This window comes from Peromyscus eremicus, chromosome 2 (genome assembly GCF_949786415.1).
Source record: "Peromyscus eremicus chromosome 2, PerEre_H2_v1, whole genome shotgun sequence".
NCBI classification, from domain to species: Eukaryota; Metazoa; Chordata; class Mammalia; order Rodentia; family Cricetidae; genus Peromyscus; species Peromyscus eremicus.
The window spans coordinates 67228794-67241361 of NC_081417.1; the positions used below are offsets into that span (position 1 = coordinate 67228794).

At 50.2% G+C, this 12568-nt stretch overlaps 1 protein-coding gene across 1 annotated transcript in view; it reads left to right on the forward strand.

The window, feature by feature from the left end:
• Galnt12 (polypeptide N-acetylgalactosaminyltransferase 12) overlaps nt 1–12258 on the forward strand; it is a 30058-nt gene extending 17800 nt beyond the window's left edge. Inside the window, exons 5-10 of the mRNA XM_059254318.1 lie at nt 634–751; nt 1932–2108; nt 5103–5234; nt 6774–6887; nt 9459–9605; nt 11641–12258. Of these exons, the coding sequence (XP_059110301.1) occupies nt 634–751; nt 1932–2108; nt 5103–5234; nt 6774–6887; nt 9459–9605; nt 11641–11781 (829 nt within the window). The 3' untranslated portion in view covers nt 11782–12258. The remainder of the gene's footprint in view (nt 1–633; nt 752–1931; nt 2109–5102; nt 5235–6773; nt 6888–9458; nt 9606–11640) is intronic.
• Nucleotides 12259–12568: the final 310 nt, after the last annotated feature.

The window sequence follows — 12568 nt, forward strand, 5'->3', positions numbered from 1 at the left end:
GTTATTAAATATCTTTGCTTCACAAGTAGATTTTATATTGGTATGCTTCAGCTAATTGACTGAAAATTTTAATGGGGGACATATGTATAAGTTCAAATTTTCATTTTTCCCTGGTGGTGCTGAGGGTTGAATTCTGGGCCTCACACCTGCCAGGCTAGTTCTCCAGCCTCTGTCCTCTAATATTCTAAAAGCACAGCCTCCCCTCCCCCCCCCCCCCCCCCCCCCCCGCCGCCACCATTGTTCACATCAGGGGTGGTGTTGCATCCTCTTCCTCCTCTTCAGCTCACTGCTTCCCACAGACCTTGTCTCCTCCAGGAAACTTGGTTCTGCCCTCCCTGCACTTGCCCCTGCCTCACAGAGCTCTGGGTGGCCGCCGTGGAAGTGTGTCACACACAGGGGACTTGCCTGTTGAGCTGTCTGTGAACTTCAAGGCAGGGACGACAGGGTGTGTCTCTGCCCCCGGGCTCGGCCTGGCGCAGGGCACGGAGTGTGAGTTCAGGTGTGCTCATGGATGGATGAATGCATGGAAGGGCTCGGCTTCCAGGGACATAGACTCCAGGCGGGGAGGTAGTTTAGCCATTCATGAGGGCTTCGTGTCTCTTCCATTAAAACATGGGTACCACTTTTTTCTAGGTCTCCAACAATGGCTGGGGGGCTGTTTGCTGTGAGTAAGAGATATTTTGAATATCTGGGGTCCTATGATACAGGAATGGAAGTCTGGGGAGGAGAAAACCTCGAGTTCTCCTTTAGGGTAAGTAATCCTGTCTTCTGTTTGGACTCATCCCGTGTTCCATATTTTCCTATCTCTCTTTACCTCCTCTCTTCCCTCCTGTGTGTTGGTGTATCCCATTATTCTGTAAGACAGTGACACATACATCTTATCAACATGCTTGGCTTTTTATATGACTCTTTTAGAAGTGTATTTTTGCAATTCCATAAGACTTGGGCTGGAAAGGACATCGCAAGTCTCTCAGTTTCTCACTCCGCAGATGGGGGGAATCTGAGGCTGTGACTCACTGCGTGGTCACTCAGAGTCGGTGGCAGAGCTTGGACTGAAATACCAGAGCCGGAGTCCACCTGGAGCTGCTGTCTGGCCAGCTGTTCGGGAGGCAGCCTCTGCGTGTAGCACACCTGATAACTTTCGGGGAACTGTCTTAAAAACGCAGGGTCACAGGTTCCCGTAGACAGTCAGACGGGACAGACTTAGTGTGAGATCAGGAAGTAGCCTTCTGTAGCAGGCCTTGCTGCTGCCCGCAGCCCCTCCACAAAGCCTTAGCATGTCAGTGATTTCCTCGTCAGAAGAACCTTATATGTTTAAGGATCAAAACTTAGATTTCTAGCAATGTTTTGTCTGTTGTTCTGCCCTCTTGGAAACAGTTAACCGAGAAGAATTTGACCTCCTCCCTCCCCCAGCTCTCACATCCTACGTTATAAACACCAGATGCTTGTTCAGACCATCTTTGGGAAAATGAGGCCCTACATGACCCTGCCCGCCGAGTTTTGGGTGTACTGCTAACGGCTTTTCTGCCTCTTCCCTAGGTGTCAGGATACTCTGCCTCTTCTAGAAGCTTCCTCTCTACCTTTCCAACCTCTCTTCCTCCTTGCTGCTTTCTTCTCTGTGGCATCAGGTAATGAAGACATGTCTGACCCGCTGAGGAAGTGGGTTGCCGGCGAGGTCTTTCGGGCCCTCCCCGGTCAAGTGCATGAGCTTTACTGCCTGGTCTTTGGGGTTCTTAGCTCCTGTGGCTTGTCTGTCTCAGGCTTTCTTGTTCTTTCCCTTGGGGTCAAGTGCGGGCTGGTAAGTGGCCTCTGTCCCCGTGGAGGCTGAGTGCCTTGGCGGGTGCCATCATCTCCTGGCTGCATTCCCTGTGGACCAGCAGCCATCCATCCCTTGCTCACCATGTGGCCTCTCCTCTCCACCTCCATTGCAGATCTGGCAGTGTGGTGGCACTCTGGAAACACACCCCTGCTCGCACGTAGGCCATGTTTTCCCTAAGCAAGCTCCCTATTCGCGCAGCAAGGCCCTGGCCAACAGTGTCCGAGCCGCTGAAGTGTGGATGGATGAATTTAAAGAACTCTACTACCACCGCAATACCCGGGCCCGCCTGGTGAGTCTCTACCCACCTGCACACCAGCAACCTCCTGGGAACCAAGCACCATAGTCTGGCTTCCCCAGCAAAGTGGATCTGGTTCTAAGACTAGAACCTGGGAAAGTCTATTCTTCATCCATGGTGATGCCCAGTTGATTCTCACTGTCCACGGAGCCGTGGTTTATAGCCACTGCAAATACTGAATTAGTGATTTCCACACCATTGCTCCTAGCAGGATTAGGTTCCTGTGGGACTCAGACACAACAGTTTCGCCAGCCAGTTGGGACTATTGTTATGTATATTTCTGTTTCAGGACACTTTATTTAATAGACATTGTTGGTCCATCCACACTGACCTCATGGCCAAGGGCACTGTAACCTACGCCTGAACAGCTCTTACCTATCAAACCTTTTCCCTGTGAGGCGTGTCACAACCTTCTGTTTTTCTTTTACCTTTATTTATTAATGTGTGTGCGTTCATGCATGTGTATGCGTGTATGCATAAATGTCCCCATGTGCGTGCGTGCGTGTGTGTGTGTGTGTGTGTGTGTGTGTGTGTGTGTGTGTGTGTGTTCGTGTTCAGGAATTGAACTCACGTTGTCAGGCTTGGTAGCAAGTGCCCTTAACAGCTGGACCATATTGTTGGCCCCGCATCACTTTCTTAGATTTAGGAATGCAAGAAGCCCTGACTAGGGAGTCAGTTTTGGTGACTGGTAAAGTCAGCAACACATGGTGAAAAACAATGGATCATGGGAAAGACACACATTTACAGTGTGAGTGCAAAACAGGATGGCCCTGTTAGATCTTCCTGGAAGCACGTGTGTTGAGTAACTTGAAGGTCTTGTTTATGAATGTCCGCGACTGAAGGCACCATGAGTATTGATGTCGGGTCACAAACCAACCTCAGCGTGGAGGTGAATTCGCAAGGACAGAAGCAGAGACTAGCCAGGCTTGACTGTGCTGGCATAGCCAGTCTGGGGTGTGTAGTGTCATCTCTTGGCCATGGTGCAGGTGTCTTGGCTTTCCTCTTTGTAACCAGCTTGGTTGAGTCCATGTGCCTCTTCTTCCACACCTACGTCACCGCCCCCATGGACTCCAGCCACATGCTGAGCTGAGCTGAGCTGAGCTGAGCCCATGTCCCTTGGACTGACTGAGAGTGAGCCAGGGTCTCTTCTTAGGCGTATAGCCCAGGGGCTGCTTATGCCTCAGAGCCTCATTCTGCCCTTGCCATTCTGCACTTGACCTGTGAATCTGCCCTGTACTCCCCACAAGGCTTTGGGCCCATAGGCCCTATACCACCAAGCTCTACAGGTCAGGTGCCAGCTTTGCACACCAGAGGGCCACTTGGCAGTGCAAGGAGGTCTCCTCCGAGGCATCTGCCCTGGCCCTTGATGGAAGTTTCTCCTGAGGCCTCCCAGCAGCCCTGCAGGGCAGCTACCAACTCCTCATTTGATAGATGAGAAGTCTAAAGTGCAGCGGGTGGGGGAGAAGGAGGAAGAAGAGGGAGGGGAGGCTGAGAAACTGAAGGAACCTGCCCAAGGCCTACCAGCTTACAGGATGTGGCGGCAAGCCTGGGGCCTGCATGCTCCAGGGGGTCTCTCTCTCTCAGCTCCGTTGAACCCAAGAGCCAGCAGCCTGATCTCCTGCATGGTCCTGTGCGTCAGGGACGCCATGGTTGCTTGCCTCAGCTTCCTGTGTCCTGTCTAGTGCAGCAGACTAAAACACCTGCCCCTCACTGCCACCCCGCCTGGAACTCTAGGTTACTGTTCTCAGAGTGCACCCCGCTTCTCGGAACATGTGAGAAGGGTGTTGGATGCACCTGTCGGCTCGATGCCTGTTGGGCTGTGTTTGAAGATGGGCTTTGGTCAGGGCACAGTGACTCATTAAAGGAAGGACATCTGGGGCCAGTGAGTGGTTAAAGGGGCTTACTACTAAGTCAGAAGACCTGAGTTCAATCTCTGGGATCTCCCTGGTGGAAGGAGAGGAGTGACTATCACAAGTTGTTCTCTGGTCTCCGTGTGTGCACCGTGGCATGTGTACACACACTCACACAACATAAGTTAAACACTATTTAAAAAAGAACTGGGGACTAGAAATTGGAAGCGTGACACCCAGACACTGCTGCCCTTCCTTGGTGTCGCATGTCAGTCTTCCACAGGATAACACGTGAGAGCAAGGACATTCGGATCTCAGCCCTCACCAGTGTTCTTGGGTAAACAGTTGCTGTGCCGCATGGTGGCAGGTGACATGTCGTTACAGGGCTTTGCCTGTGAAGTCAAACTTCCGGAAGTTTGCTTACCCCAGCGTTGGTCTCACACTAATGTTAAGTGTCCAGCACACATTTGTACTTCACTACATTGAACGTGCAGATAATCACTCACGATAATATCTAGGACCCAAGTCTGTGTTCGAGAGTGAATACTCAGGTATCAGTAGGAAGAAGGGCACAGCCTGAGTCATGGCATCCCTCTGGTTGGGCACGGAGGGTGGCCTGTGGTCAGAGTCCACAATGCACGGGTCTGAGATGCCGATGCAGGCTTCGCATCTGGCTGCCAAGCTCTGTCTGCAGGTACCTTGTCTCCTGATACCAGTCTTTTTCCTAGAGTCCCCTATAGCCCTGCCAGGGTGACAGTCTCTTCTGTTGCCTCTGATGTGACTGTCCCTGCTCTAATGTGTCGTTCTGTTGAAGACTGACACTTGATCCCCCACAATAAGGGCAATAAGTAAGTGGGGTACCTCACACTTCTGTCCCCCAGTTCTTTCTTTTGAAAGTAAACTCCATGAAATTTGTTTTATGTGAGTGTGTGTGAGCATGCCGGGGTGCACATATGGAGGTCGGAGGACAATTGGTGGTATTCAGTTTTCTCCTCACAAACCAAACACTGTGGCTGCTTGAACGTTCTGTGCCCAGCACCCAGCTCAGTGAAAGCCCATGGATTGATTATACGTTAGTTAGTGCCTTCAGCGAGGATGGCTCCAGGGCCCGTAGGACGCAACCATTTCGTTTTCTCAGGAACCCTTCGGGGACGTGACGGAGAGGAGGAAGCTTCGGGCCAAGCTCCAGTGTAAAGACTTCCGGTGGTTCCTGGAGACAGTGTACCCAGAACTGCACGTGCCAGAGGACAGGCCTGGCTTCTTCGGGATGGTAAGCGGTGGGTCGTGGCAGATCAGATGTTGCCACATCTTGGGTCTGAACAGTGATCCTGGGGGAAGAAAATCTGCATTTGTGGGTTCCACAGACCTCCCCCATCCCACCCCTCCTGTGTGATGGGGCACTGTTTTCCTTTCCCTTTGAGCATCTGACTCTGGGTGCAGAATGCCAGGACTGGAAGACACCTGGAAATTGGCCAGGATGAGCTACGGTTTGTTGTTTCTGTTTCATAAGTGGGGTGTAGGGTGTCATGGTATATGTGGGGATCAGAGAACAACTTTCAGGGGTGGTTTCTCTTCTGTCATTTTGTGGGATCCGGGGATCAAACTCAGGTCGTTGGACCTGTGTGGAAGTGCTTGTGCCCACTGAGGGTCTCTCCAGTTAATTAATTACTGTTCTGGGGATGGGGAGTGAGGCTTGCGTGGTATTTCCGTGTCTTAATTTTTGCTACTGTTTTCAGATTACTTTTAGTCTTAATGTTCCCACCAGTTAGTCATCCCCAACCCTTAGGAACCATAAACTCAATAGTGGAGGCAGGAGACTCACTTCCAGTACTTCGGAAAACCTCAAAGAAACATTTATGGACCGAGGCCAACTAAGACAAGAGTCCTGCTTTTGCTAGGAGCTAGGCCATCTCATGTGGCCTTCTCCACGGTTGCTCGTCTGAAGTGCTGGCGTTCCATTTTCGATAACTGCAAAGCCGGGATTTAGTGTTAGTTTGTGTTTTCCATGTTCCAATGTACCAAAACACAGGAATACTGAGTCTTGTCTCTGTGATTGTAGAACAGTCAAGACCCTGTTCCTCTTGCTTCCTCCGCCTCGTCCCACCCTTGGTGGGTTTTTGTTTACTGGGGCAAACCCCAGGGGTCATGTCATTCGCTCCTGCGCTCTTGAGGGTGCAGCCCTGTGAGTGCGGCATTATCTTAGGGGTCAGACCACTACCGTGGCCTACCACATGACCGCTCAGCCTTGCTGCCGCTCACTCTGCCGTTGTAATGCGCACTCCTCGGGTTCCTGGGGTTGCTCTTTGAGGGGTTGCGGATTCTAGTGGGGATCCCCACACTGTGTCGGACTGTCACATCTTGCTTCAGAAGGCTCCGTTAGCCTGAGTCACACCTCCACATTTTCTCATTAATGACCACTTGTACCAGGCTTGGTTGTCTGTGGAATGTTCACTCGTGGTACTGTCTGTGAGTTGCACCTTTTTCTCCTCCATATTTCTTTACCATGGAAGCGAGGCCCTGACCCAGAGACGTTTGGGCCAGGGCAGCAATAAGGCTGTGGCTGAGAGAGAGATGCCAGCTTTCAGGCCAGGCTTGTCATCTTAAAGTGGGGCCAAGTTCCCACCTGTTTTCAACACGGGAAAGCGTTTATGACTAGAAAGAGCTAGGCAGAGGGGCAGGGCTCCTCCCCCTGGGGTGGCCGCTGGGGCCTCTCTCCTCATCGTGTTTTCCCCACTAGATGTCAAGATTGTGTGACATCTCTTGGTGTGTAGAAGTCTAGACCCAGGTGCCACCTTTGTGTCTCCTTTAGCTCCAGAACAAAGGACTCCGAGGGTACTGCTTTGACTATAACCCTCCTAATGAAAACCAGATCGACGGCTACCAGGTCCTTTTGTACCTCTGCCACGGGTTGGGGCAGAACCAGGTAGGTGTGGGCCTCAGCAGGGAAGGGGCAAGCTTGTCACTCTAATTTAAAAAAACAACTTTGTATTGTATTTGTTTAGTTATTTATTTGTGTACGTGTGTGTACGTGTGCCTGTGGTGTGTGTGAAGACAGCAGGCAAATGCTGGAATTTGTTCTCTCCTTCTACTGTGTGGGTCCCAGGGATAGAACTCAGGCCGTCAGAGCCTTTAATTAACCAGCTGACCCACCTCACCAGCCCTCTGCGTGTTCTTTAGAAAGTGAAATATCTGGGTTTCGTGTGCTTTTCCTGTCGGAGTACGACTCAGTGGCAGAGCACTAGGCTAGCGGGTGGGACTCACTGGTGTCTGTTACTTTGGAGTCACCATTACAGGAAGACCCCAAGGGAGGAAGGTCATTTGGGCTAGGACTTCAGAGCGTTCAGCTCATGGTGGCTTGGCCCTGTGTGCCTGGGCAGAGCATCATGGGAGCAGGAATGTGAGGTGGAGCAGTTCCCATCATGGGGTCAAGGTAGAGAAAAGGGATACAGTAGAGGGCCAGGGCAAGATCCATCCCAAGGACGTACCCCTGGACGTGCTTCCTCCAGGGAAGCCCCCTTTCTTGCTCACCACCACTTGCCAATCCATCAGAGGATTATAATATAAACAGTGGAAAGGGGTAAGTGGCGAGACTCAGAAGGACAACGAAACTGAACCTACGTGTTCTCCCTCCCGTGTTGGCGTGAAAGCGCTAGATTACGTGCTGGGAGTGGTTACAGCGCTGCTTCCACACTCTTTAACTTAGTCACATGTGTGTTGCCGGGTGTCCTTTGAAGGTGTCACTCCCTGTGGCCTCTTGGTAATTTGACTTGATGCTTTCATTATTGTCTAGTTAACTGGTTATCCGCTTCTCTGTTTTTGTCATTGAAGGTAACTCTGTCACTAACTTGGATCAGAAAGAAGAAAGTCATAGATCTATATTTTATAGGGTTCCTTTGAATTAGTTCCTTTAAAGTTTTTTTTTAAAGATTACGTGTGTGTGTGTGTGTGTGTGTGTGTGTGTGTGTGTGTGTACGTGAGCCATGGCATGAGTGTGAAGGTCAGAGAACAGCTTGTGGGAGTTGGTTTTCTCCTACTTTGTGGGTTCTGGGAATTGAACTCAGGTCATCAGGCTCGGTGGCAAGCACTTTTAACTGCAAGTCAGCCCCAGAATGAATTCTTATAAAATAAGTTTTGACGCATGGTATCAAAACAGTGTTGGGGAAATTGCCTCAGGTGGGGCCCAGGCAGATCTTTCTGGTTTAAGTGCTGTGGGTCAGGCTGGGCAGAGAGGCTCACCTTTAGGTTTTCTGAGGACTAGAGCCCGAGACAGCTCAGGAAAGAGGTTGATGTGCCTGAGTGGGTCACCACCAGGGATGCAGACGTTGGGGATGGATTGGTTTGGGACCTACAGAGCTTCACTGCTCTGAGGAGCCCCAGACACCCGGAGATGGAGAGAAGGAGAGACAGCATTTTTCTCCCACTCCTGCTCACCATTTGAGTGTAAGCCTCCTCCTAGCCTGAACTTCCAGACTGCCATCATTTCAACCCCACCCCCCAGCCTTAGATTATTTGGGCTCTTCAATACTTCTTAGTGCCCTGCTCCTCCAAGCTGAGGATATCCACCGGAACCCTCCGAGTTCAGGCCCATCTCACCCCAAATCCTAGCCTCCTGTTTGATGAGCCCTTTAGAGATGGATGGAGAAGCATTGCACCGTGTATTAGAGGCAGGAGAAGGTGCCTTGTCAAAAGTGCTAAGAAGTATAGCTTCTTGGGCCCTTCTGAGAAAGAACCCTTATTCCCACTCTGCAGTGGGACCAGGGACCAGGATCATCCCCAAGTATTGTAGAGATGCCAAGCACACCAGAGTAGCAAACATGTTGCCTGGCATGAGAGAAGTCTTTCTTTTGGGGGGTGGGGTGGGGTAGGGTGTTAAGCCTCTAATGCAGTGCGAGGCCAGTGTGGTGGCCCACACTAAGCTGATGCTCTACCACTGAGTGTACCCCATGCCCCAAATCTTCCAGGCCTTTTTAATAGCTGTTTAATTGGAAGAGGGAGAGACTGAGGCAGAGGAGAAGTGGCTGCTGAAGGTTGCAGACAGCCCCTAAGACAGGTCCGTTTTCTTTCCCACCCAGCCCCAGCCCACCCTCCCTGTCTAGTAAGTGGGCTGGATAAGAGAGGAACGCTCCACCACACTGACCACACACTGCATTAGAGGTCAGCTCAGGGCTGCAAGACACCTGGAGCCCTAACAGGGTCATGGCAGAGGTGGGGTGGGGCGCTGGTGGCCCAGTCCACCCCATTTTTCCCCCTAGAGCAGTGGTTCTCAACCTTCCTAATGCTGCAGCCCTTTAATACAGTTCTTCATGGTGTGGTGACCCCCAGCCATATAGTTATTTTCATTGCTACTTCATAACTGCTGTTTTGCTCCTGTTGTCAATCGTGGTGGAAACACCTGATATGCAGGTTGAGAACTGCTGCCCTGGGTGATCTTGTTCAGGGCATCTTCTTCCACATCACAAGGTAAACTGACGCGTGTTGGTCACCCCATTGTTAGTTTTTCGAGTATACATCCCAGAAGGAAATACGCTACAACACCCGCCAGCCTGAGGCCTGCATAGCTGTGGAGGAAGGGAAGGATGTCCTTATCATGCATCTCTGCAGCGACACCGTCCCGGAGAATCAGGAGTTCATCCTACATGAGGTCAGTGATGGGCAGCTCTCTGCCATCTATCCGGGTCTGTAAGACAGCGTGGAAGCCAGGTGTCCTCTCTAGCCTGGTCCCAGGGGGTCTCAGACACTGACGCTGGGAGGTGACTGCAGAGTCTGTGGCTTCTGGTGACAGTGGGGCTTTCTTCTCTTTGAGTATTTTCTCTTACACCATGAGCAACAGCAGGTCGTAATAGGAAGTAGAGTTGTCACAAATGGATGGGAGTGAGATGGAGTTGTTAATTCAAGTGTCATAGAGGTCTAAGCGCTCGAACATGAGCTTAGACCCAAGCATGAGTCGCCCTGCTTCTCTGAGCCTCATTCCCCCCTTGCTCTGCAATGGGCTTGTTAACAGCAGCCCTGCCCTGCCCCAGGAAGGACTCAGTGGGTTCCCAGGACTTCCCGGGGAAGCTGAGGCCCTATTGAGACTCGTGGATGTAACCGAGCAGACAGTCTGGGATGGAGCTGGCTTTCCAGATACTGTTGATTAAGAGTTTGGTGTCATTGCTCACCTAGAAGGCACCGGCCCGTAGCCCTCTGCCAACAGGCTTTACAAAGAGCTGGAGGAGGTAAGTCCAAACAAAAAGGAGTTATCTTCCAGTATCTACTCCTGACTAGCCCCAGGGATGGACAGAGATTGCTCTGCACTGCTCATGAATGGGTTCATCTGAAATCCCGTTCAAAGTTGAAATACATAATAATAAGCAGTGGATTTTGCAGGCTCCCTGGAAGAGCTGAACCCTATAGTGTTGCACGCCTATAATCCCAGCACTTGAGAGGCTGAGGCAGGGGGATTGTGAACTTCAGGCCAGCAAGACCCTGTCTTAAACTAAAACCGACTAGGCAGAGTAATCCACACACCCTACCATCTGTTCTCCTCTTCCCTTGACATTTATCTTCTGTTTGTAAGCTGTGCCGAACCCCAGAGAGTGATAGGACGATGTAGAAACAAGGTTGGCCTCACACTGCGTTAAGAATTTCACTGTAGGGCTGGAGAGATGGCTCAGAGGATACAGCATTCGCCATATGAGCGAGAGGATAGGCATTCAGATTTCCAGTGCCCACCTAAAAAGACAAAACTGGGGAGGCAGCCCTTGGGAGTCGGGGAGCCTCAGAGCAAGCTGGCCGGCTAAACCGGTGAGTGTGAGATTCAGGAGAGACCCTGTCTCAAGTAAAGAAGGTGGAGGTGATGGCATGTCTTCCTCTGGTCTCTGCTTGCACACACACACACACACACACACACACACACACACACACACATACACACACACACACACACACACAAATAATTTTACCTTAAAATTTAATGATCACTTAAGAAGTAAGTTTTAAGTTTGTGTAGAAGGCAGGGCAGAGAGGTCCTATAGTGAGTCACTTACTTTTAGCCTCCTTGGGAGGTAACTTGGGGGGCCCTGGAAGAGTTGGGGTCAGCAGCATCTAGCTGCTTACAAGGCCTCTCTCTCCCTCAGAACTGGGAGATTATGCATTCTGACTGGGCCTTTGTTAAATTCCTTACGGGGATACAGCTTATACCACAGAGAGAGGGAGGGACAAGAGACACAGCAAAGACAGGGCTCCCCATGCCCTGGGCCAGGATGGGGAGAGAGAAGCAGGGCCATTAAAGATCCCATGCCCTGTGAGACCCACTGCCTCTTACCCAGGCTGGGAACAGATAGCCGGGGCGCTCGGGTCCCTCACCCGGCTGCAGCCAAGTTAGGAGTATGGCCAGGTCTCCTGACTCTGTTAAATGCTCAGGAGAAGGAAGTTATAAGGGATGGAGTTAGGTAGTGAAGAGACCCAAGGGAGGTAAATAAAGAATCTTGCTTGTGGTTTCTGGGGAGACAAGCTAGAGGTGCTGACCCATCCTCTTGAGTAGCCAGCAGGTGGCGCTGTTTTGCGTGGCTGGCACATTTCTGAAATGCTAAAAATCACTCCCTGGGGTCTCCAGAATCTGCCTTACAGGAAATGAGGCTTTTCTGAGGAGTCACTAAAAATCATCTTGAATATGCAACGTCTGTTATCATTTGTAGGACGGCACTTTAGTTCACAAACAGACCGGGAAATGTGTCGAAGCCACGAAGAAGGACGTTGGCCACGGTTTTGTACCACTCTTGCGGGACTGCACCAACTCAGATAAACAGAAATGGGTCTTCAAGGAACACGTGTCATAGTGCATCGCCTTGTCAAGGAAGAAGCCCATCATGGCCATGAACTCTGTACCCAGTGAGATGGAGGAAGTGCATGGTTGCCATTTGTGAATGTGTTGGATTTCACAAGAATGTGAATAAGTTTTGTACAGATTTTGAAAACTTTAAAAATGTCTCCCAGTACCCTGTTTTCTAAGGGCAATCCTAAGATGTTACCTTTGGTATTTGGAAAGGCTGATAGGATTTTTTTTTTCCCTATCAAGATGTGCATTTTACAATGGTGCCTTTTATTCTCACTAGCAAGAAGGTAAATATTTTATTTTGGTACTTACAAGGATCCCTGGGTATGTGTACTTTGCACAAACTGATAATACCTCAAATGTCGAGTTAGAGTTTTCTCAGTGGGGTGAGATGAACACTAGAAACATCGTGTTGATTTCTTCAAGTGTGAGTTAGATGAGGTGGTCTAGATTTATATAATAAAGAATGCTTTTTTGCTTACTTATGTGTTGCTGCCACAGTCAAAACTCTCTCATAATGTTCATATGGACCAAAACAGACTAACCAAACCTGAAATTTCAAAGAAACACTATGGATTACAGAGAACATCCAAACTTGAGAGTGTATTTCTAGCAATGCCTACCGGGAAGGTGGCGGGTGGTGTTTAGTAGTGCTTAGCCACTGTGACTTTAAGACATGTTTGTATAACTTTTAATTTTTATCACCAGGTAGTGCCAGGGAGAAATGTCATATTCTGCATGAAACTCAGTTTTCAAGTTGGTTCTTAAATAGTATTTGATCATTTAAATCA